General features: G+C 43.4%; 1 protein-coding gene across 2 annotated transcripts in view; it reads left to right on the top strand.

Moving 5' to 3' along the window:
- SMARCA5 (SWI/SNF related, matrix associated, actin dependent regulator of chromatin, subfamily a, member 5) overlaps window positions 1-25,224 on the top strand; it is a 31,800-nt gene extending 6,576 nt beyond the window's left edge. Inside the window, exons 4-23 of one of the 2 annotated variants that reach the window (XM_056562884.1) lie at window positions 937-1,037; window positions 1,944-2,044; window positions 3,251-3,430; window positions 3,562-3,717; window positions 3,809-3,940; window positions 4,033-4,101; window positions 4,186-4,295; window positions 4,780-5,006; window positions 12,448-12,569; window positions 12,643-12,795; window positions 13,129-13,261; window positions 14,154-14,302; window positions 14,413-14,532; window positions 14,708-14,818; window positions 14,951-15,187; window positions 15,534-15,666; window positions 16,069-16,187; window positions 16,296-16,508; window positions 24,418-24,528; window positions 25,020-25,224. In XM_056562884.1, the coding sequence (XP_056418859.1) occupies window positions 937-1,037; window positions 1,944-2,044; window positions 3,251-3,430; window positions 3,562-3,717; window positions 3,809-3,940; window positions 4,033-4,101; window positions 4,186-4,295; window positions 4,780-5,006; window positions 12,448-12,569; window positions 12,643-12,795; window positions 13,129-13,261; window positions 14,154-14,302; window positions 14,413-14,532; window positions 14,708-14,818; window positions 14,951-15,187; window positions 15,534-15,666; window positions 16,069-16,187; window positions 16,296-16,508; window positions 24,418-24,528; window positions 25,020-25,085 (2,743 nt within the window). In that variant the 3' untranslated portion in view covers window positions 25,086-25,224. Of the gene's footprint in view, window positions 1-936; window positions 1,038-1,943; window positions 2,045-3,250; window positions 3,431-3,561; window positions 3,718-3,808; window positions 3,941-4,032; window positions 4,102-4,185; window positions 4,296-4,779; window positions 5,007-12,447; window positions 12,570-12,642; window positions 12,796-13,128; window positions 13,262-14,153; window positions 14,303-14,412; window positions 14,533-14,707; window positions 14,819-14,950; window positions 15,188-15,533; window positions 15,667-16,068; window positions 16,188-16,295; window positions 16,509-23,807; window positions 23,898-24,417; window positions 24,529-25,019 lie in introns of those variants that run through there. The other variant, XM_056562885.1, reaches the window with a different exon arrangement.
- Window positions 25,225-25,562: the final 338 nt, after the last annotated feature.

The raw sequence follows: 25,562 nt of genomic DNA, 5'->3' as shown, positions 1-25,562 counted from the left end.
CACTTTGTATTTATGCTTGACAAAGGCTACACTATAGCCGAAACGTTGCATTGCTGATGACCTAAATAAAGACCACAGCCTTTTTGAAATTGGGAGTCTGCATACTTTTTGCTGTGACCTATACCTATTGGATGCTAAAGATATACTTTAGAGAAATTTGTGAAGTTCTTTCCAGCCTGACAACAGTGCTCTCTGCTGACACCTCTGTCAGTTTGGGAAACTGTCCAGAGCAGGAAAGGTTTTCTATGGGGATTTGCTTCTAATCATGGACAGTTCCTGACACAGAGGTATCAACAGAGAGCACTGTTGACAGACTGGAAAGAACTTCACAAATTTCTCTGTAGTATACAGCAGCTGATAAGTACTGGAAGGCTTCAGATTTTGAAATAGAAGTAATTAGAAGTTTCAGTAATTTGATTAGTCATGAACTTCTCGGCTCGGTGTTTGCTGACTTTATCCTGCATAAATGAGTTCAGCTTTCAGGTGCTCCGGTGGGCTGGAGACTCTCTCCTAGGACTGTATCCACCTTTTCCAGCGCACCGGAGCACCTGAAAGCTGAACTCATTTATGCAGGATAAAGTCAGCAAACGCCGAGCTGCGAGGTTCATGACTAATCGAATTACTGTAACTTCGCTCCTCTAGAAGTAATTTACAAACCTGTAAATTTCTTGCACCATTTGATTTGAAAACATTTGCTTACCACTTATTTCCACTGGAGTTCCCCTTTAAAGCCTAAGCAATTAGCTAAGAGCTCTATTTTAAGGCTGTGTTTAGCATTTTTGTTGCTAGATATGCAAAATTCAGAGGTGGTTCACTTAGATGTGTGCATACAACAGAAATGTAAATGTTGCAACAACATTTTTTTTAAATATTGTTGAATTGAGGGGAAACAATGCAAAATATCTTGTTTCTCAATTTAGTTACAATTTGTTTCAGTAACCGACATCGGAGAACTGAGCAGGAAGAGGATGAAGAACTTTTAACTGAAAACTCAAAGTCTACTAATGTTTGCACCCGATTTGAAACGTCACCATCATGTAAGTACCTTGGCATAAGTCATGTTAATGTTAAGTGACAGATGTTTTCAGTACAGGCTTCTCTGAAGTGACTGCCAATGAGTGTCTTAAGGTGTATGGACACCTTAACCTCTTAAGGACACAGTTTTTTTAATTCTTTTATATCTTTTATTTTTTATTTTTTTGCACTTTCCTTTTTCTCCTAATCCTCTTCTAAAAACCATAACACTTTACATTTTCCACCTAGAGACCCATATAAGGGCTTGTTTTAAAAAAAAAAAAAGTTTTGTTTTTTTTACTCCACCAATTGTATTTTGTAATATCAATAATTTCTCCTACGGCGAAACAAAGAAAAAAATGTGGGGATAAATTGGGGGGAAAAATTTTTTGGGGGGCTTTCGATTCAATCCAGAGCAATTTTCGTTAAATTACATTCTGAAGGTCCATATGGTTACAATGATAACCAAATTATGTTTATTTTGTTTTTACTTTTTTTAAAATCACTTTTTGTATGAAAATTAGCATGTTTAAAAATGTCCCCTTCAGACCCCTATAACTTTATTTATGCAGTTTTCATATTCCAACATATCTGGAGATCATTTTTGACTCCTTTTTATTTTAGATAAGTTATAACTGCCACTGATTCTAGGAGACTAGGACGCATAGGTTATACAATGCCTGGCTGCGTGTTTACTGCTGTATTAACCCCCACTAACCATAAGATAAGTAGGGAATGGTGATGAATGGCAGCACTGAACAAAAAATTGGATTGATCATAGAATTGTTCAACTCTGTGCAAATTGTAATTGCTATCATATTAAAACAATATTTAATATTTCCTTTATCATTAACATGTGAAAAGGTGACATATTGTCAGGACTTTACATAAGAAGCACAGTATCACATGATTATCTTTTGTTTCCATAGATGTGAAAGGTGGAACATTAAGGGATTATCAGGTCAGAGGCTTGAACTGGCTTATATCATTGTATGAGAATGGCATCAATGGTATCCTGGCTGATGAAATGGTATGTGAAAATGTTTGCGCTTTTTTTTATTTGGATTAAAGGGTCATTTTGGTCCTTACATTGCTAGTTATGTAGCCCAGGATCTATTTTTATTTTATTTTTATTTTTTTTAAATTGGGGCAGGGGGTGGGTTGGTTCGTGATTCAGGTAGGGCAAATCTTCTAACTGCAAAGTATTGCATTTTAGATTGCCAATCATATGCTACTGTGCAGTGATTTACTCATTTGTATGATTATCTACATTGTATAATCTGTTATTTATTTATTTAGAATATCTCTTAAAACTCTGCTTACACTTGTGCCAGAGCTCGATTAGGAGCCCCTATTAAAGAAGCATGGCAGATTTTATTTTTTTATGTTGTGCCTGTTTTTAACTTTTCAAATTCACGGGTAAAATGACACATTTATACAGTGATTTTGCACAATTGTGTTAAAATGGCACAATTTTTTTTTTTTTTTTTTTAAATATTTTGGGAAAATCACAGCAAAAAAGGTAAAAAATTAATAAAATAAAATGCCTTAGGTGAGGTGTATAACTGCTATATATCACGATCCCAGAGAGATACTAGCAGCATTATGATACAGCAGGGTTTGGGCTGAGAGCTAGCAGGACTGGTCATATTGGGTATGTTGTCCTGTTCATGGGAAGTCAGCTGACACACTAAACACTAATTTTCTGGGTGTCAGGATTGCGGTCAACAGGGCCCAGTTACAGTGAAGTGCATGGATGCAGCTGCAATAAAACAGGTGGTGCTGTAGGACTAATGAGAATTGTGCATGATATCAGCAAAATATGTGTGTATAATATATAGAATTATTTTAATAAATATATATTATAATTATTTTATAATATATAGTGTGTTATATATATTAAATTATTATTATTTTTTTTTTTTCCGTAAAATGTCTATCAATCAGTTCCCTGGTGTTCCTAAGGCACTGTTAGTGTGGAGTTGTGCAACAGGACACAGTGCTGTGGTGTCCCTTCATAACTTAATACCCAGACCCACATTGCTGGTGGGAATAAGTAATAAGTTACTTGATCATGCTGTTGATCAGGACTGTTATAATCTCAGTGACTGAATTATCTCATGAGCGTTTATTAGCTCAGGCTGCAATACTTCATATGATCACTAAATTGGTGCAAGGCTTTTAAGGGCTTTATGAATGTATTATATAAGTTATATATACCTTTTTTTTTCTTTAGGGTCTTGGCAAGACTCTGCAGACTATTAGTCTTCTTGGGTATATGAAACACTACAGGAGCATTCCTGGCCCGCATATGGTATTAGTTCCCAAGTCTACCTTGCATAATTGGATGGCTGAATTCAAAAGATGGGTCCCTTCCCTACGTGCAGTTTGTCTTATTGGAGACAAGGATCAAAGAGTAAGTATATTTACCATGATAATTGCAGGAAAGCTAGTGAAGTTTTCATCATAGTATAATTTGTTGGTGCTTAAAGACTGCTTCTCCTGTGTTGTGTGTTTTTAAAACAGCATTTTGTGTCTTTGTTTTAGGCTGCTTTTGTCCGTGATGTTCTTTTGCCAGGGGAGTGGGATGTTTGTGTGACTTCATATGAAATGCTTATTAAGGAAAAGTCTGTTTTCAAGAAGTTTAACTGGCGATACTTGGTTATTGATGAAGCTCACAGAATCAAGAACGAAAAATCTAAGGTTTGTGAAAACATTTTCAGAATATAAGGCATTGTGAATAAAATGTGTCTATTTTATTGTGCGTTTTATAATCTGTTTATTTTTATTTCAGCTGTCTGAAATTGTGAGAGAATTTAAGACTACAAATCGTCTCCTCCTAACTGGAACTCCCCTTCAGAATAACTTACATGAACTTTGGGCACTTTTGAATTTTTTGCTTCCAGATGTATTTAACTCTTCAGAGGTATGTGATATACAAAATATTGGATTCTGTTCGGGGATTGTGTTCTGTGCTAAAGGAAAAAGATTAATTTGTTGTACCTTTTTTGTTCATAGGATTTTGACTCTTGGTTTGATACCAACAACTGTCTTGGGGATCAGAAACTAGTGGAGCGTCTTCATTTGGCAAGTAGTCATCACTGCACTTAGCATCTCAGAATTAGTCCATTGCAGGACATTATTAAATATATGAAACTATTTTCTTTGTAGGTGTTGCGGCCTTTCCTTCTGCGACGTATAAAAGCTGAAGTGGAGAAGAGTCTTCCTCCAAAGAAGGAACTTAAAATCTATGTTGGCCTGAGTAAGATGCAGAGGGAATGGTATGTATGTTCTTGTTTATGGTACGATCACACGTATGCAGATTTGATGCACAGGAGTTTCTGCTACAGATTGCAGTGTAAACTAAATGACTGAGCACAGCATCTAATCTGCAGCTACAAATCCTGTGCATCAAATCTGCAAGGTGGTACATCACACATCTTATGAAGAACTGCCTCTCTGTTGTTGCCGAGGTTGTTCCCCTCTCCTTTCTTGCCAAGCTCCCTTTATTTTTATTTATTTTTTTACCTCCCCTGTAGGCATTTTTCCACTATCATTGTTTTGCCTTTAGAAGTCCTTACAGCATGGTCTGTCTTTTTACTTTAGTATCTTCTTGCAGCTTTCAGCCTAATCCCTTCTAGGTTTTTCTAGTACTCTGAAAAGATCATGTCAGACTGCACTCACCTAAGTTGGTCAGGTTCTGCCTGTGACTGACTTTTTTTTATTTTTTGTGTATATATAAATGTCTATTTTTTTTAAATATAGGTATACAAAGATTTTGATGAAAGACATTGACATTTTGAACTCATCAGGAAAGACTGATAAAATGAGGCTGCTGAACATTCTGATGCAGCTGAGAAAGTGTTGCAATCATCCTTACCTTTTTGATGGTGCTGAGCCTGGGCCGCCGTATACCACAGATATGCACTTAGTTACAAATAGTGGTAAAATGGTTGTGTTAGAAAAGCTTCTCCCTAAGCTAAAAGAGCAAGGTAAGTGAACCTCTTTTGACAATGCTGAACTGTATTGTAAGGAGAATACTTTCTACTTTGGTGTGTGGTTATTCCTATATACAGTAAAATCTCCCTAAGTTTATGTTCACATGTGTGGGGCCTCTGGGAGCAGCGGTAAACAGCTGGCTGGTTAACGGTCTGGCTCTGACTCCCAACAGAGCCAGACAGAATCCCTTAAAGGAAAACTGTCACATGTTCACTGCCGCACTAACCACAGGTACTGACGGATAGTGCGGGGAATGCTGATTCATATGATCCCTACCTTGCTCGTATAAGTCTGGCCGTTCGCCCGCGATCTTAGTTTTTCTATATATGCAAATGGGGCTGTAACTGGCACGGGCGGGGTTTTCAGGAGCCTAGTGACACTGTGACATCAGCGCCACCCATCCGCAGCGCCGCCCGCCTATGAATATTCATTCCCTCTCCCTCTCGCTACTAACTGGTCTTCACTGGGCATGTCAGGAAGCGGCACATGCACAGTGAAGACCAGTTAGGAGCGGCTGGGAGGGGGGGGGGTGAATATTCATAAGCGGGCGGTGCTGACGTCACCATGCCACTAGGCTTGGGGAAAACCCCACCCGTGCCAGTTGAAGCCGCATTTGCATATATGGAAAAACTAAAATTGCTGGCGAACAGCCAGACGGATCCGGGCAAGGTAGGGATCATATGAATCGGTGTTCTCCCCTTGTAGTTAGTGTGGGAGTGAACATGTGACAGCTTTCCTTTAAAGTGTACCTGTCGTTAACACACACCTTTGATATAACGTAGGTAATACCATTATATGTATATTTGTAATATACATCGATTTAAAAAAATTTGTATATTTACCTGATCGCTCATGACAGCACCCCTGGAGAGTATCTCCCACTGCAGGACAGGAAACCTGGGAACATAAAAAGGAACGTTCCTCTCCACACCTAAGTTCAGGTTTCCTGTCCTCCCGTAGGAGGCCTAGGAGCTGTCTCCATACCTCTCCAAGGGGCTGCAGGTCCTCTGGTAGTGGAGCTCCCTGTTCGATAGAAGTCTCCTCGGGGAGCAGCCGTGAGTCTGCCTGTGGGTCCTGTGGGGGATCCGGTAGGGTTCCGATAGCCCTGCATCTGTCTGTTTCCTTGGGTCAGTGGCATTAGGAGGTGGGGGACTGTGGAGTAGTGTGTTTTCCGCCAGCTCTCCCGTCTCTGGAGTCGGCGCATCGCTTGCGCAGAACGCCGACTGATGTGACGGCAGCGTAGCATCACTTCTGGCTCCATTCAAAAGGGAGCGTGAATTCTCCATTTTGGATCCCCTGTTGGCAGGGGTCAAGTTCCTGGGAAAGAAAGTGTGGGAACTCACCCAAGATTTCAACTAAAGAGCAGGTTCTGCAGGATTCCTACTAATAGGAATGGTGTTCCTGCTGTCAAAGTGCAGGAACTTAGTTCCCACGAGTTCCTGCAGGACTTGACCCATCCTGTCGGCTTCTTACAGCAGGCAGCCAGCCTGCAGCAATACCCACAGCCTGCAGTGGTTATCCAGCAGCAAGCCCACTGCAGTGCCAACAGCCTGCAGTAATACCAGCCCGCAGCAGCTGAGCAGACAATTTCTGGTTGCCCTGCAGTGTTTTTGCTGAAAAACTTCCTCCAGCATGTCGGAGCATTAGACAGAGGGAGGGGGATGCTCCGAGAAGAGTAGTTCCAGCCTGGCTACGGAGGTGTGGATCTACTTCTTGGTTTCATTCCATATTCTGCTAGCTAAGTCAGGCTATTGTTTTGTAGGGTAGCAAGAAGTAATCTTCTAAATCTCGTAATAAGGAATATGCAGAATGTAGAAAGCCGTTAGATCCTGCCTTATAAAAAGTCTAAATTGAAGTTATCGTGGCTCAGGAGTCCTCTGCAGTTGCTAGCAACCTAAGAGTAATGAACTGGGAGGAGAGAGATTCATCCCTTAAAGGACTAGGAATTGTCGGGAATGTGGGTTCTTCAGCCTCCTCTGTGGTCACCCTTGCTATTTCCAGTTTCCCTAGTGTTCAAGAGGAAAACCTTACTCTATATTCCTCCTCTGTTGAAGAGCAAGAAGGATTTTAATCCAAATTGCTCTTTTCTCCAGATGATACTGATCAGCTCCTTAAAGCAACCCGCATAACTGCTAATCTTGAGGAGGGCAGAGAGGGGGTCACGGCGGCCGAAGACTCCCTATACGAAGGCTTAGGCCCCAAGAAGTCCTGTACATTTAATTTGCATAAAAGTATGAGGCAAAATAATTAAGGAATCAGAAAATCCTGAGATCTTTTTTTTCCCCTAAACTCCTTAAAAGAAAGTACCCCTTTGAGGAGTCAGTCACTAAGTCATGGGATAGAGCCCCGTTAATTAATGCCCCGGTGGCTAAAATGACTAAGAAATCCGCCTTCCCTTTTGAGGATCTAGGAACTCTGTCTGATCCAATGGACAAAAAAGCAGAGTTCTTTAACAAAAAAAAACCTGGGAAGCGGCCACAGCTTCTATCAGAATCAATGTAGCTGCTACATGTGTCGCTCACTCGCTCCCTAGGAGTCTGGGTTTCACAATTACAATCCCATCTTGTTAACCAGACCCCTAGAGAAGAGATCTTAGAATCCTTACCTGTAATTTCCACGGCGGTAGATTTTTTTGGTAGATTCTGTAAGATTGGGTGCCAGAGCAGCTGCTTTATCTGATTCTTGTAGGAGAGCCACATGGCTTAGGCAGTGGAAGGGAGATGTGGGGTCAAAAGGCAAACTATGTTCCACCCCTTGCATTGGAGATCACCTTTTTGGTCTTGTCTTAGACAAAGTACTTGAGAAGGCTTCTGGTACGAAGAAGGGGTTTCCCACTCAGGATCGTGCCCCTGATTCCTTTCGTAGTAAAAAACAATCCAGAAAGCCTAATCAGAAGATTCAGGACAATAGGAAATTTAAAGTCCTTAGTAAAGTGGAGAGGTTTCCTCTTCAATCCCAACTAGAGATGAGCGAAGTTAGTGATTCGATTTGTCACGAACCTCACGGCTCGGCAGTTGCTGACTTTAGCCTGCATAAATTCAGCTTTCAGGTGCTCCGGTGGGCTGGAAAAGGTGGATACAGTCCTGGGAGACTCTCTCCTAGGACTGTATCCACTTTTTCCAGTCCATCGGAGCACCTGAAAGCTGAACTAATTTATGCAGGCTTAAGTCAGCAACTGCCGAGCCGAGAAGTTCATGACGGATTGAATTACTGTAATTTCGCTCATTTCTAATCCCAACAAACAGTCTAGTTCCAAAGATCCCAAACTATGATTGCTTTCTCCCACCGTCTGTCCAGGTTCTGCGGGCCTTGGAGAAAATTTCTTCCAGCCCCTGGGTTCTATCCACCCTGAGATCGGGTGTCCTTCTGGAGTTCCGGTCTTTCTCCAGACAAATTTTCCCACTGGGATAGTGAAACAAGAGGCATTGACAACAGAAGTATCTCTCTTGCTCAAAATCCTGTTTCCAGACCCCCAGGGGGAGGAGGGGAGGGGATTCTATTCCCCTCTCTTCTTTCAGTGTTATAATAAATCTGAAAAAGTTAAACTTTGTCATACAAAAAATTCAGGATGTCCCTAAAATTCACAATCTCTCGATTTCCAAATTGCATGATGGCCTCTGTAGATTTAGAAGACGCCTACTACCATATTCCCATCCACAACTCTTATTAAAAGTTTCGGTGTTTATGGAGGGAGCATGGGTCCATTTACAGTACCAAGCCCTTCCCTTTGGGGTCTCTCAAGCCCCAAGGTATTCACCAAAGTGATGGCAGAGGTGGCAGCATTCATAAGAACCCAAAACATCGTGTTAGTTCCATATCTGGACGATTTAATGATTGTATCAGACTCCTCAGAAGCCCTTCATTTGCACATTCAAGTAGTTTTCTCCATACTGAAAGATCTAGGTTTGAATCTGAATCTAATAAGTAGGGATCGAACGATTATAGGTTTGGCCGATAATCACGATTTTGGGCGTTATCGGTATCGGCAATTACCTTGCCGATAATGCCACGTCCACCACACCGCCCCGTCCCTATTGCCTTCCCCATCCCCGGTTTTATAATTACCTGCTCCCGGGGTCCACGCTACTTCTGGCTCCTGCTGCGTCCTGCGTTACGCTGTGCGCAATGACTAGCAACATCACCGTCAGTGCGCACAGTGACAGCTCAGGAGGACGCCACCGGAGCCAGATGTAGAGTGGACCCCGGGAACATGTAATTATAAAACCGGGGATGGGGGAGGCAATGGGGCCGGTGGGGGGGGGGGGGGGGGGGTTGGGGGGCAATCGCGGTGATAGGACTAAGGAGGACCCCCGGAGAAGCGTGTGGCGGTCTATGGCACTGCAAAAGCCACTGCAGTTCATTGAGTTAAAGTGCCCTCTTTAAATCAATGATCTGCAGCGGTGTCGCGAGGGGGATAAATAGCCGGTAACTTATACTGGAATATCAGTATAAGTTATCGGCCCTAACCTCTGATTATCGGTATCGGCCTTAAAAAAACGATATTGGTCGATCCCTACTAAGTCACTTAACCCCTTTCAGGCAGGGCGTTTTCTTAGGCATCTTTCAGGATTCAGTGTCTCAGCTTTCTAACCTGCCTCTAGACAAACAGGTCCTCATCAAGGACAGAGTAGAAATTATTTTCCAGTCTCACTTATGCACCTTCAGGGAAGCAATGTCAGTACTAGGTCTGATGACTTCTTGTATTGTAGCAGTGAAATGGGCTCAGTACAGATCCAGGATGTTGCAGACAGATATCCTTCAAAAGTGTGATGGCAATCCCTAATCACTAAACCAAGAATTTTCCCTTTCGTCAAAAACAAGGGTGGATGAACCCCAACAACCTATCTCAAGGGGTACCTTGGTCTCCCTCATCTGTAGTGAGTATAACTACAGATGCCGGTCCTTGGGGTTGGGGTGCCTCCTGCGGCCAGCATCTTCTTCAAGGCCGATGGTCTCCTCAGATGCATCAGTCTACATCAAATTACAAAGAGCTTTCTGCAGTGTTCCAGACAATATCTTTGCTTATTTCTCAAATCCAAGGGAAGGATGTGCTGATATGTTCATGTTAAGTCTCTCCTTCCAAGCTAGCATCTCTCTGCGGTTCACCTGAGAAGGAATGGCAACAAAGTGGCAGATTTCCTGAGCAGAGTTCATCTTCTTTAGTCCCAATGGTGTCTTAAAAAGGAGAGATTTGAGATTATAGCGGAAAGGTTTGGAAAAATCTCTATCGATCTCTTTGCTTCCAGAAACAGGAAGATTCACAGGTTCTATTCTCTCAACCGAGAGGGTAAGCTTTCCCACCTCTTTGCCTTATCCCTCGTGTCTTGAAAAAGATAAGACAGGACAGAGTCTTAGTACTATTAATAGCGCCCTTCTGGCCTTGCTAAGGACAATGTCTGTCTCACAACCATGGGTTTTTCCAGACAGGGAGGATCTACTGTACCAGGGACCTGTTCATCATCCTCAGTCGGCTCACCTTCATCTAACAGTCTGGATGCTGAGAGGTAGATGCCTATCTGACCAAGTAATAAACACCTTCCTTGCACGTAGGAAAGACGCAACATCCGCCATATAACAAAGAACATGGAGAGCCTTCTTAAGAGTAGTGGGACCTGCAGTTGATCCATATGGAGATCCTAACATCCCTCAAATCCATAATCTCCTCCAGTTAGGCCTGGATAAGAAGCGAAGTCCTAGTACCCTTAAAGTACAAATTTCAGTACTTAGTTCCTTTTTTAACTGCAAGTTAGCAGATAATATCCTAGTTAAAATGTTTTATTTCTGGGGCTACACGATTAAATTCTCTATAAAGACCTACTGTTCCCCCTTGGTATTTTAATCTGGTGTTAGAAGCCTTATCAGGACCACCATTTGAACCTCTGGAGTCTATTTCCATCAAGTTGCTCACCCTCAAGATGTGCTTCCTCCTGGCAATAACAATGGCTAGGAGGGTAGGAGAACTGAAAGTGCTCTCTGCCTTTCCTCCTTATTCCAAGATATTAGATGACAGAGTAGTAATGAGAACTTTACCATCTTTTCTGCAGAAAGTGGTCTGATTTTCATAAATTCAGGAGATTATTCTTCCCTCTTTTTGCGATGAGCCAAGACATTAGGTGAAGTAAAGTTCCATAACTTGATATCATAAGATGTCTCCTAAAGTATCTGGACTTTACTAAGGACTTGTTCTGCAGAAAATCTTTTAGTCCAATTTTCTGGCCCTAATTAAGGCAAGACTGCTTCTAAATCATCTATTAGTAGATGGATCAGGGCATCAATTACATTAGCCTATACTACAAAGAATCCGGATCCACCTTCCTTTTTTTTCACTCTACCAGAGCAGTGGCTTCTTCCTGGGCAGAGAAGGCTGAAGCCTCTTTGGACCAGATCTGTAGGGCAGCTAAATGGTCCTCAAAACATACTATTTAAAAAACATTATAGGTTGCAGTTAAATCCTGTTTCTGATCTTACCTTGTGAAGTAAAGTCCTTCAGGCGGTAGTCCCGTCCTGATTGGTTACTATTGTAAGTCTCCAGGGGCGCTGTCATGAGCGATCAGGTAAAGAGATTACTTACAGGGTAATCTGTTTTTCATTAGCTCATGACAGCACCCCGCATTTATCCTGCCCTAAAAAGAAAATTGTTTAATTCATTTAGAGAGTGAAAATAATTTTCTATGATTATTGACTCCTTTGGAGTACTTTACTTTGAATTGAGATGTGGAGAGGCACATCCCTTTTTATGTTCCCAGATTTCCTGTCCTACGGTGGGAGGTCCTCTCCAGGGGTGCTGTCATGAGCTAACAAAAAAAAAATTACCCGTTAAGTAATCTCTGTGTTTGGGTGAATAAATGCTGTCCCTGCTTCTATTGCCTGTGTTTCTATGAGGAGTCCAAATACAGGAAGTGAGGGCAGGACAGGTAGGGCTCTGTGCAGGCTCCATTATATAAGGTTTTTAATGACAGGTAGACTTTAAATTAAATGAGATCTGTCTGGTTGCCATTTTCACAGGATTTTATCACCACAAAAAAAATGTAGTAAGCAATGTTTTACCCCTTTGCTCATGACAGCACCCCTGGAGAGGACCTCCAGGGGACAGGAAACATGAGGATATAAAAATAAGCCACCCCTCAGGTTTCTTGTCCTCTGGTAGAAAGCCTGTGGAGTATGCACATCTCTGAAGGTACTCCGTGATGTTTGACTCTCCGGTTGGTGCGAGTCTTCTTAGGAAGCAGCATGGGCCTCCATTGTTCCCTTCCCCCAGCCTTCGGCTCCATTGTGCGGTAGGGTACTGGGAGAGTGCAGGCTTTTTTATTCTAGAAGACCATTTTTTTTGCTGTTTTACGTTATCTAAGATGTTTCAATACCTTTTGAACCCTGTAGATATCAGTGTTATTTTCTCCATGCCATGTGTAATAAGTGTGCTTTTGTTCTGTTTAGGTTCTCGTGTGCTGATATTCAGCCAGATGACAAGAGTCTTGGATATCTTGGAAGATTACTGCATGTGGAAAAACTTTGAATATTGCCGCTTGGATGGACAAACTCCACATGATGACAGACAAGTTAGTACTTCCTTCTGTTTTTGCTTCTATTACAATAGTGTTAGAACGTTGCTATAATGTATATATCTTTCAGGAATCCATCTTGGCTTTTAATGCTCCTGGCAGTTCAAAATTCCTTTTTATGTTGAGCACACGTGCTGGTGGACTTGGAATTAATCTTGCTACAGCTGATGTTGTCATCATTTATGATTCTGACTGGAACCCTCAAGTAGATCTTCAAGCCATGGTAGGTTTATAAAATATTTTGTGGCTATTCCTTTCCCTGCATTATACATGAGTTTAGTGACGATTCTCTTGTTTGCTACGGTAGGAAACAGATCGTTCATGGTGCTGTAGTTAATGGCAGTATGTTGTGATTCCACCACTTTTTCCCCCCTCATCTTGTGTATGACAGCTTGTTGGTGTATAATCTTGTATAGCACAACATAGCTAACAGTCAGAGGCCATTTACTGGAAGTTCCTTTTAAACATTGTGTAAAGAACACAATACTTTCTTGCTGGCAAATATAACCTTTCACTGGGCTTCATTTTACATATGGATTTAACGTAACCTTTTTAGGACAGAGCACACAGAATTGGGCAGACGAAAACTGTAAGAGTGTTTAGATTCATAACAGACAACACAGTTGAAGAACGTATTGTGGAGAGAGCAGAAATGAAACTCCGTTTGGATTCCATAGTGATTCAGCAAGGTATGTATTTACTGATTTTTATAGTTTAAGATAAAATTTCACTCAGTGAGTGAGTTAAATTACTATGTTTAACTCTAATGATGTTTTGGTGTAAAAGGCCATGCCCCTTTTTGGAATATTAGCTCTCCAAGTGGTTATAACTTTGCAATGCTTTTAATGCTATTCTTAGAGTTATTTTTCTTTGACATATTGGTCTTTATATTTTTTGTGAAAAACTCCACAATATTGTAAAAAAAAAAAACCTGAACCCTCTCGTTCTATATTTTTATCTTCACAACAAAATCCTTTTCCCCCCTTTTTTTGTCTTGCCATGTTCTGACAGCCATTATTTTTTTATTAAATTAGTTTATGCAGCCTGTGAGCTCCTGCCTATGACTGGACCTCACAAGTTTCCGTACTTGACTGGAGGCCATCATTTCTATTCCTCCTGCCATGGCAACCATCAGGACCCCACGATCGGGGAGCTCCTACCCCCTGGCAATCCTATAGATGCAGTGGTCAGCACTAACCATGGCATCTGTGGGGTTAAAACTGCTGAGACCAGTGCAGTCTGTCTTGGCAATTGAGGTGGAATCATGATTGCAGGGTCCTGCTAGTGTGCTCCTGTGCTGGGTCCAGGAGAGCAGGAGATATTATGGGTATGTCTTGTCAAGGGAAAAATACTTGTGCTAGGACGTAACCATAGGTCCTGGGAAGAAAGGTGGTTTAGCTTGACTGTTTCTATAATATGGAAATTGATGGATGTTTAGCAGTAATAAGTCAAAATAAGATTGTCATTTCTGTGTATAAAGAAAGTTATGTTGCTAATACCTCCTGTGAGCTCTCGTGTCTACATCTTACCGCTGTGATTTATAATCCAATATTAGCTTTTTTACTCTGTATTCTAATACAGGAAGGTTAGTCGACCAAAACTTAAATAAGCTAGGAAAGGATGAAATGCTTCAGATGATCAGACATGGTGCTACCCACGTGTTTGCTTCAAAGGACAGTGAAATCACTGATGAAGATATTGATGGTATCTTAGAAAGGGGTGAAAAAAAGGTACGTGTATTTGTACTTGTAATTGTATTGTAAAAGTTTCTTTAAATAAATGAGTTTTCTAATGAAGACCATTACATGTTAAAAACAAGCTTTCATTGGATTTTCCCTAGACGGCGGAGCTCAAAGAAAAACTTTCAAACATGGGTGAAAGTTCACTGAGAAACTTCACTATGGATACAGAGTCCAGTGTATATAATTTTGAAGGTGAAGATTACAGAGAAAAGCAAAAGGTATTTATTTTTGCCCGTATCTCGATCCTCTAAGACCCTAAATAGAAATTTAAGCCAGAGCACTGGTGGTCAGCAAGAATTAATACCACTTAATCTTATTTTATGTTTGCCTAAATCTATGGAGGGGCTAGTTGTAGCATACAAAATGTTAAGTTTTTTGTTTTCTATTTCCTAGATGGCATTTACAGAGTGGATTGAACCACCAAAGCGTGAAAGAAAAGCCAACTATGCAGTGGATGCTTATTTTAGAGAAGCACTTCGTGTCAGTGAGCCCAAAATACCCAAAGTAAGTGGCCAAATACTATTTGTCTGACTGTAGTGTGTGAAATATCATTGGCAAAAAAATTACGCCTGCCTGTTGGTCACGGTGCATTGTGTCCTAATTAAAAATTTTTTTTTTTAATTATTATTTTTTTAGGCTCCACGACCACCAAAACAGCCCAATGTTCAGGACTTTCAGTTCTTTCCTCCACGATTGTTTGAATTACTGGAGAAAGAAATTCTCTATTATAGGAAAACAATTGGTTATAAGGTACCTCGAAATCCAGAATTGCCAAATGCAGCCCAGGCACAAAAGGAGGAACAGTTAAAAATCGATGAAGCAGAACCTCTGAATGATGAAGAACTGGACGAAAAGGAGAAGTTGCTAACACAGGTGTGTGAGGAAGTGTTGGTCACTGATGTGTACTAATTGCTTGTGAAGACTTTTGGTACTATTATACGCATTACAGTAATTTGTAGGTTTTCATGAAAGCAGCTACAAGCCTGTACTACAATGGTTTCTTTCACAATCCTGCTGTGTGCTAGTGGATTTTGTATCTGCTCCATGATCACTGGCTCATAGGGAGGATAGTGCCCAAGTCTTCTAACTCTGCCTATTGGACCTGTTGTTGGGGGGAGGGGGGCGGGTGGCGGCGGCTTTGGGCAGTATAAATGCCACAGCACATCCCCAGGTGTAAAATGGCATAATTCATGTAACTTGTTTCCTTTACCTGCTTTAGGGTTTCACCAATTGGAACAAGAGAGATTTCAATCAGTTTGTAAAGGCCAATGAAAAATGGGGAAGGGATGACATTGAAAATATTGCCCGTGAAGTGGAGGGCAAAACTCCAGATGATGTAATGGAGTATTCAGGTAAAATATTCCTTTTTACCCCATGTATTGTATTGTACTGTATTTCTTTTTATAAATAAAAAATGATTTTTTTTTAAAATATTTCCTGGATTACCCCCTTAACTATCTTTTGCCACTAAAATAAAAATCTGACTGAGCTTTCAGAAATACATACATCTGTAACTGGGAATTATCAAAAGATCAGTAGAGATATCAGTAGATATATATATTATAATAGAGGTTAGAATATATTTAGATTGGGCATTTGGAATATTTTTTATTAAAACCTTTACTGTCATGTAGTAAATGGTGTGTATTTTTATTTTTTATTTTATTATAATTTTTTTTTTTTTTTTTTGCAGAGCAGTTACCAGCTGGTTATTTACTGATAATCTAAAACAGTTTTTTCAATTTGTTTTTTAGCGGTGTTCTGGGAAAGATGCAATGAACTACAAGACATAGAGAAAATAATGGCTCAAATAGAAAGGGGAGAAGCAAGAATACAGAGGAGAATAAGTATAAAGAAAGCATTAGACACAAAGGTAATCAGACTTTATTTTTTTTTTACTATTTGAAATCTTGAGTTTTCTTACTTTTTGTATCTTGTTATAATGGCCAGAAGAGTAAGATAGCTTTTTCTGTATTTTTAGATTGGACGTTACAAGGCACCGTTCCATCAGTTGAGGATATCTTATGGCACCAACAAAGGAAAAAATTACACAGAGGAGGAAGATCGTTTTCTTATCTGCATGTTGCACAAACTTGGTTTTGATAAAGAAAATGTTTATGACGAACTTAGGCAGTGCATCAGGAACTCTCCTCAGTTCAGATTTGACTGGTTCCTGAAGTCAAGGACTGCAATGGTGAGCAGTTTTTACATGTCTCCAGACAAATGCTTTATTTTAAGGATTATGCAGTGCCTCTCTTCCACCACCTGGCATGGATAGACACTGCTGCACACCAGGTAGGGCATCTGATAAGGCTCCAGTCTGACATTCGTCAGGTATGCATGTCTTATTCTAATTTTCTCTATCTGCTCCATTGGGGGACACAGACCGTGGGTGTATGCTGCTGTCTCTAGGAGATGTGACACTATGGCAACAAAAACAGTTGGCTCCTCCCAGCAGGATATACCTGCCTTCAGGCTCTGAGCAAATCAGTTTAAGCTTAGTGTCTGAAGGAGGGGGACATGATCTGGACTGCTCCAGACCAGGTCTTCTGTTTTTTTGTTTTCCTAGTTAGGGACGTGTTAGTTTTTTTATTGCTTTTCTTTTGTTTTCAGGTGGGGACTCGAGGACTGCGGTTCCCCGTTTCCCCATTGCGAGTGAGGGGGCACAGACATTGCGTATATGCGCTGTTAACCCCCCGTCGCCAACTGTCAGTGCTTGGGTGGTACCTCATGGGTCCGGGTCCCCCTATTTACCTGCTCGCCTCGCTCGCGCATAGCAGCCAGGCGTGATGCAGGTAACTAAAGTTCACTGAAGACTCCTTTAGTTATGTTCTTCTGACTGAGGTAAGTACTCCCCCCCCCCCCCCCCCCACCCTCCTTTTTTTCTCCATAGGTACGAACTCGCAACCTCTGGAGACCCTCTGTTTTGGCCCACCTACACTTTATGGGCTCGCCTATGCAAGGGCTGTACTTTATTCTGGGGGAGCAGTGGCACCTGAGGGGGCATTTTTTTTATGGGGCACTACACTTATGTGTGTGTGCTTGGTGCACTTCACTTATGTGTGTGCTTGTGCTACCATGTGAGCGCCTTATATGCGGTTGTCAGCCACGGCGCTGTATCGAGCCGGACGATCTCAGCACCGGTTTACTTTCGTTTTGTTGGCAGCGCCTTATATGCGGCTGATAGCCGCGGCGCTGCCGTGAGCCGGGCGCTTTAGCCGTCAGGTGCGCCCCGGACAAGGAGCAGGCGCCATGACAGTTCTTTAAGGCCATCTATAGCTCCGCCCACAGGGCTAGGAGCTCTCAGAGGCGCGAAGCAGCCTCCAATCAGCGCCGTGGGCGCAATTTTCAGTTAGAAGGGGTCAGTTAGAGAGTGCCTTGCTTCAGGCACGCCCCTCTCTTCCTATTGGCTGGCCTGTTCACTCTCTTTCTAGCTGCTCAGAGCAAGTTCTCCTCACTGCAGCTGACAGGGGACACAGACTAGGGTGAGAAAGTTCCTATCTCCTTTTTTCTTTCTACATTATGTCCGTATCCAGAGCTGTTCCTTTCTCTAAACAGAAACCAGGAACTTCCGTGACTTACTATCTCTGTAAGCACTGTAATACCAAGATGTCTGGCTCTGCTTAGCCCACTTGCCCTGCCTGCTCCACTGCTCCCTTGGTACCCCCTGATGTCCCTTCGGTCCCGGTGGGTTCAGCCGCTCCACCAGCCTGGGTTTCTTCCCTGTCCCAGTATATGGCTGACTTGACCAAAGTCTCCCGTTCGGTGGCTGAGGCCTCCTGGGAAGTGGTGTCCGCCTTGAAGGGGTCTTCCCTGCGCAGGACCTCTGGAAGGGCTTGTTCCTTGCCTCCACATACTTCACGCTCCCACAAGCGTCCTAGGGGTGCCTCGTCTGACTCTTCCATTGAGTCTTCAGATAGACGTGAGCGTTCCTCTCGCGGGTCCCGTCCCGTTCCCCCCCCGGTCATCTGGGCACAATGTCTAGAGGACGTTCTCGGAGTCGCCGCTCTGCCACGCCAGACTGCCTCTACTCATTCTCATTCCCCTGGTGAACGAGCCTTCCGAGCCAGCATCTGACTCAGAGGACCGCCCATCACGGTGAACTCTTTGGTGACAGCCCTAAGAGACACCTTTCACTTCGAGGACCCAGGATCTTCGGATGTCAATCCAGGAGTATCCTTTCATTGTGCTAAGCCGGCACTTCAAAGGTTCAGCTCTCACGCTGACTTTGACGACATTCTGGAAACCGCATGGAAACATCCAGACAAGAGGTTTCCGGGAATCAAGACTATTCAAGAACGTTATCCATTTGACAAGGACCTTGTCACTAAGGTGGTTTCCCCTCCCTCAGTGGATCCACCAATTTCCTGGATCTCTAAGGCGACTACACTGCCTCTGGCAGATGCCGCTGCCTTCAGGGATCCCACGGATAAGAAGGTAGAATCCTTAGCGAAGTTTTCCACTGAAGCAGCTGGCTCGTCTCCTCGTCCCATCTTCGCCTCGACATGGGTGTCCAAGGGCCTGGCGGAGTGGTGCCAAAAGCTCCATCAGGATATCTTAGCGGGATCCCCCCCGGAGGTTCTATCTGTTCTGGCTCTCCAATGCTCTAAAGCTGGGGACTTCCTGTGCACAGCTTCCGTGCAGGCAGCCTGTTCTGCTTTTGCTGTGGGTCACCTAGCAGCTCTCCGCCGCTATATGTGGCTTAAAGCTTGGCGCTTCCAAAGGGTCTCACTGAGCTTTCTCTTTACAGGCGGCCGTCTTTTTGGCAAACGCCTTGATGAAATTATCTCTGAGGCAACGGGAGGTAAGAGTTCCTTGTTACCTCAAAATAAGGTTCGCCCTACTTCCCAAAGGAAGCCCTTTTCCTTTCGGTCCTTTCGGACCTCTGGCTCCAGCAAAGGGTCCGGGCAGGTGCCCTTGCGGGACAGGAAGGCTCCCTCGTTCCGGCCACGCCCGTCTTGGAAGTCGGACTCCAACCGGTCCGGCCGCTTTGCGCCCAAATCAGGCAACCGCAAGCCCACTTCTGCATTAAGTGAGGCCCCCACCCTCGGTTTCTTCTCGGGTGAGAGGTAGTCTCTTGTTTTTTCGAGACATTTGGACCTCTCACATTCAGGACTCTTGGGTCAGGGATGTGGTGTCCAACGGTTACCGGATCGAATTTGCCTCCCTTCCGAAGGCTCGCTTTTTACGCTCCCGGGCCCCCCGGTCTCCTGGTGAAGCAATTTCGAGCGGCTCTCCAGTCTCTGCTTCTTCAGGGGGTTATTGTTCCCGTTCCTCCAGGGGAACGGTTTTGTGGTTTCTATTCAAATCTCTTTGTGGTTCCCAAGAAGGACTGTTCTGTGCGTCCAATTTTGGACCTCAAGCGTCTCAACATTCACCTTCTCATCCGCCACTTCCGAATGGAATCTCTCCGTTCGGTGGTGGCGTCCCTGGAACAAGGGGAGTTCTTTTCATTCTGTGGACATCAAGGATGCCTACCTCCCATGTGCCAATATTCCCAGGCCATCATCGGTACCTCCGCTTTGTGGTTCCGGAGGGGCACTTTCAATTGTTAGCTCTCCCCTTCGGTCTAGCCACGGCTCCTGGGGTCTTTATAAAGATCCTTGTGCCAGTTATGGGCCTGTTACGGTCGAGGGGAATCTCAGTGATACCCTATCTGGACGACCTTCTCATCAAGGCTCCAACCAGAGCCCAGACTCTGGAGAATCTGGACGTCACTCTCCACACTCTGACTCTCTTCGGGTGGATGGTCAACCGGGACAAGTCAGTCCTCCGCCCTACCCAGTCTCTAACCTTCCTGGGACTTCAATTCGACACGGCCTCTGCCAGGATTGGTCTTCCTCTGGACAAACGTCTGGCGCTCCGATCGGGGGTCCGCTCCCTTCGATCCCGGGTATCGGTCTCCATCCGCACTTGTATGGAAGTCCTGGGTCGGATGGTGGCAACTATGGAGGCCGTACCCTTTGCCCAGTTTCATTACTGCCCCCTTCAACTGGCAATTCTTTCCCGATGGAACAGGTCTCCTCTGTTCCTTGATTGTCAAATTGTTCTCCCTCGCAGGGTCAGTCTGTCTCTACTCTGGTGGCTCCGCTCCCCCCTTCTTCTCCAAGGGTGGTCGTTTCTTTCCCTTCACTGGCAGGTTGTTACAACGGATGCCAGCCTGTCGGGCTGGGGCGGCGTGTTGAGGGATTGGACGGTTCAGGGACTCTGGTCTCACCAGGAGACCCTTCTTCCGAAAAACATATTAGAATTACGGGCGATTCTTCTTTGTCTTCTTCATTGGGAGTCCCGTCTTCAGTCCAGTCCTGTCCGCGTTCAGTCGGACAACGCCACGGCCGTGGCGTACATAAATCGACAGGGCGGCACTCACAGCTTGGCAGCCATGGCCGAGGTGACCAAGATTCTCATCTGGGCGGAAAGCAAGGTTCTGGCCATTTCGGCGATTCACATTCCCTGGATGCTCAACTGGGAAGCGGACTTCCTCAGTCGGTCCTCACCCGACCCCGGCGAGTGGTCTCTACATCCAGAGGTCTTCGCACAACTCTGCGACCTCTAGGGCATTCCGGACGTGGACCTCTTCGTGTCCCGGTACAATCGGAAGATCCTTCCATTTGTGTCCAAGTCCCGGGACCCTCAGGCTCTGGCCATGGATGCCCTAGTGATTCGTTGGGCGGGGTTTGCCCTACCCTATCTGTTCCCTCCTCTTCCGCTCCTTCCCAGGGTGCTAAGGAAGCTCAAGTTAGAGGACTTTCCCGCCATTCTGGTAGCTCCAGATTGGCCCGAAGGTCGTGGTACGCCAACGTAATCAGGCTCCTGGATGACACTCCACTGCGCCTACCGCTCCGTCCGGACCTGCTCTCTCAGGGTCCGCTTTGCCACCCCAATTTACATTCGCTGTATTTGACGGTGTGGCGGTTGAGACCGTGGTTTTGAGGGCCTGCGGTTTCTCTTCCCAAGTCATTCACACCATGCTCAAGGCTCGAAAGCCCTCCTCTGCAAGAATTTACCACCATACTTGGCGGTCTTATTTTCGTTGGTGTGAAGCTCAAGACTTCTCCCTGGTAACCTTCTCGGTTCCCCGTCTTCTCTCCTTTTTGCAGTCGGGGTTGGAACTAGGGTTGTCTCTCAGTTCCCTTAAAGGTCAGGTTTCGGCCCTTACTGTTCTTTTCCAGCGGCCCCTGGCTTCTAATTCTCATGTCCGGACTTTCCTTCAAGGAGTGACGCATGCTGTTCCTCCTTATCGGTCACCCTCTCCCCCTTGGGACTTGAAATTGGTTCTGAGTGCCCTCCAGGGTGCACCCTTTGAGCCCCTTAGAGGTGTCTCTCCGCCTCCTTTCTTGGAAAGTGGCGTTTCTTGTTGCTATCACCTCCATCCGGAGGGTGTCTGAATTGGCAGCTCTCTCCTGCTGTTCTCTGTTTCTGGTGATCCACCAAGACAAGGTTGTTTTCCGGCCAGATCCCTCCTTTTTGCCTAAGGTGGTTTCGGCCTTTCATCTCAATGAGGACATTTTACTCCCGTCTTTTTTGTCCTGCTCCTTCTCATCCTAAGGAGTGCTTACTACACAAGCTGGATGTAGTTCGCGCTGTTCGGTCTTATCTCTCCATCACTTTTGTTTCGTCAGTGTGATTCCTTTTTCGTCCTTACGGAAGGTCGTCGCAAGGGACAACCTGCTTCCAAGGCCACCATTTCTCGGTGGATTCGGTCTGCCATTTCGGAGACCTATCGCTGTAAGGGGAAGATTCCTCCTTTCAGGGTTGTGGCTCATTCTACCCGTTCTGTTGGGGCATCCTGGGCTCTCCAGAATAGAGCCTCGGCCTCGCAGATTTGCAAGGCGGCTACCTGGTCGTCTTTGCACACTTTCTCGAGGTTCTACAGAGTTCATACCTTCGCATCGGCTGATGCTAGTCTGGGCCGTAAAGGCGGCAGTGGAACGGCCGTCTGCCTGACTGCTTATCTGCCCACCCAAGGGATGGCTTTGGTACGTCCCATGGTCTGTTTCCATTGGAGCCGATAGAGAAAAGATTTTTTTTTTACACTTACTGTAAAATCTTTCTTGAAGGATCCATTGGGGGGGACAGCTCCCACCTGTTTGGGATTTTCCTTGGTTCTCTGTCCAAGGGTGTGTTCAGTTATGTTTTTTCTTCTGGTTCTCGGACAGTTTTGGGTTTTTCTTGACCTGTTAGTCTCCTCCTATTGCTCTGGAACTTAAACTGATTGGCTCAGAGCCTGAAGGCGGGTATATCCTGCTGGGAGGAGCCAACTGTTTTTGTTGCCATAGTGTCACATCTCCTAGAGACAGCAGCATACACCCACGGTCTGTGTCCCCCAATGGATCCTTCGAGAGAGATTTTACGGTAAGTGTTAAAAAATCTCCACCCCAGTCTTTCTGCATAAAAAAACACAATTAGTTTTGTTGCACTTGCCCAAACTATAGTTATCACTTTAACAGTCAATGAATGCCATATATTTAATGGCAGAATTTCTGTTTTTGCTTAAAGGGTGCCTGTCATTTCAATTTTTATTTTTTTTGGTAAGGGCAATATTACAATCTAATGTCAAGAAACTTGTAAGATATCCTATTAGACAAAGGTGCCTATTTCTCCTTTATCGGGTTTCTTTCCACATCCCCCCCCTGTCAAAATTCAGTATTCCTCTCTGGAAATCAAATAAACCTGTAAGAGCAGTCATCAAATTAAAGGCGGGCAATACAAGCATGTTGACATGGAAGGGGGTAAGCCAGTAAAAACCGCAGCACTGCAGAGATAAAACAGCCAAGTAAAATAATCCCCCCCCCCCCCCCCCCATATAGGGCTTTATGCACAGTTTTGACTAATACTGGTTTCTCATACCTTCCAGGCTGTAGAGACATAAGTACAGGTCCCTTCCTCTGTGTGTGTATGAAATTTAGGTTCTGCCCGTTAGCTGTGGAAGAAAGGCAAATTACAGATAAACCATGCAGAGCAGGCATCTGCTGAAAAATACCATATACAAGTTATATGATGGCCATTAATTTGCTGCCCCATGTACACACGCAGAAGTTTATTAAGTCACCTGAAACGACAGGTACGCTTTAACCCCTTTTTCCCAATAAAGGATGAAATACGATGTGTTCTTTAAAATTGATACAAACTGCTGCTTAATCTAACAAGCCAAAATGTGGCCTCATTGAATAAAAATATAAATGCGGCTACAATTTTTATTCTGACAAAGGTAGTAAAACCTTTAAAATAATTAATAAAATTGTGCTACAGACTTGTTCTTTCTGTGATAATTGCAATACACAGAATAAAATTATCATTTACACAGGATAGTGAACGTAGATATTTTAATCAAGTTTTGTGCATACAGAAGATGTGCGTTGAAAACAACTTGCTTATCAAAAAATATTGTCTCAGGAGACACGAATGAAAAAAGGGTAATTTGACTGTATGCTGATGGTCATGCCATTTTATATGTATTGTATGCTAAAGGATTTTATTAAATTCCCTGTAGCTGGGTTTTGAATACTTTTGAGCTTCTGTACTACATGAAATGAGTATCTGGCGATACTTGGTTGCTGCTAAAGGAGATTCCTTTTAGTTCATTGACAGGTACTCTATAATCTTTCATATAATCTATACTTTTAATATACTGTCCTTGACACTTTGCTATTTACTTGCTGTTAAAATTCTCCACTTTTTTGTTTTTTTAATGTGATTGAAAAAAAATGGCCACTAGGTGGCTCTGTTCTGTTCCATGCGCAGGTCAAACAGTTAGTTTGGTCTCCTGCCAGGCCGGGAGGAGACAAAATTCAGGAAGTGCGTGGAGGGCATGGCGAGGCTCAGCTCGCCCAGGCTTCAGTGATGTTGTGCCTGCTGGGGAATGCCCACTTTCTCCTGCCTAGAGCTCACACAATGTGAGCAAGGGGGAAGGTATGATAAAGAGCTTTTTAAAACTCGGAACATTTTTTTTATTTTTTGGGGGGCTGCAGGGGTGTTAGTAGTTAGGGAATATAATCTTTATTAGTTTTGAAAATATGGTTCGTCATGTTCTCTCTTTAAACACTTTGAAGTCAAAGTTGTCTGAAATACATAAACCAGTTTGTACTGTTATAATCTTCTAGGAACTACAAAGAAGGTGCAACACTCTGATCACTTTAATTGAAAGGGAAAACCTTGAGTTGGAGGAGAAGGAAAAAGCGGAGAAAAAGAAACGTGGACCAAAAACTTCTTCAGTAAGTCATTTTATCTTTATTCTTTCATTTTGTTTTATTTCGTAGTCCATTTTCAATAATTTTCGCAGATCTGTTAGAGCCCCACATCTTCTCCTTTTTAGTCAAGTCACCTCTTACTGAAGCCACTTAATTAGGAGTTGTATCAGTTTTTATTAAGCCTTCTTTAGTAGTGGGTTCTGCAAGTGACCATATGTATAACTTAAAGCAAATCTGTCTACATGCACATACAGTATAGGGTAACAATTTTTTTAACAGGCTTCTGACATGTTAGCGATAGGTCAAATTTAGAATGGTAGGGATCCAGGTACTGATTGGTAAAAACAGAAGTGCTTGTAGGTTTATGCTCTTCAGTGCTTTCCTTAGAGAGCAAAGCAAGCTGTGTATGGATTTTTAGAAAGTCAGTGACTGACATAAAGCTAAACAAGGCTGGTGCTGCTGTTGACTTACCATGTTATGTCATGATACTAAGTATAAACAATTTCCTGTTGCAGGCTCAGAAACGGAAAATGGATGGCGCTCCAGATGGCAGAGGTAGAAGGAAGAAGCTCAAGCTTTAAAGCTTGTAAGCTGTATTCAATACGTTTCAGAAGTAGTTCTTTGCTTTACGGGTCTTCATAAGATGTACTGTACACTGATCGGCTATTATGTCATTCAACGACATCAGGTTCATCTGTTTATTAAACTAGAATCTTAGTACTTATTGTAGTTAACTCTCCTTTTTTTAATAAGACAGCTGTGCTGGACATTTTTTTACCATTTAACATTTGAAGTAATAAAATGGGCTTCAGTAAATGTGTTCATGTTTTTTTTTTTTCGTTCTACTTCTATTAAGTAAACTGTAATTAACTGTATAAAACTATTTTTGTATAAACTTTTTTGTTTAACTACGTTCAGACCAAATAAATTTTTTTTTTCATCTGGTTAATTAATAAACATTTGCTTCAGTGTCTTCTTTTGAAACATATGACTGCACTGCTCAAAAAAATTAAGGTAACATTTAAACACAATGTAACTCCAAGTCAATCACACTTCTG

The sequence above is a fragment of the Hyla sarda genome, chromosome 1 (assembly GCF_029499605.1).
Source record: "Hyla sarda isolate aHylSar1 chromosome 1, aHylSar1.hap1, whole genome shotgun sequence".
In the NCBI taxonomy this organism is placed as follows: domain Eukaryota; kingdom Metazoa; phylum Chordata; class Amphibia; order Anura; family Hylidae; genus Hyla; species Hyla sarda.
The sequence above is the reverse complement of the archived record's forward strand: the minus strand, read 5'-3'. Positions and strand labels throughout refer to the sequence as shown.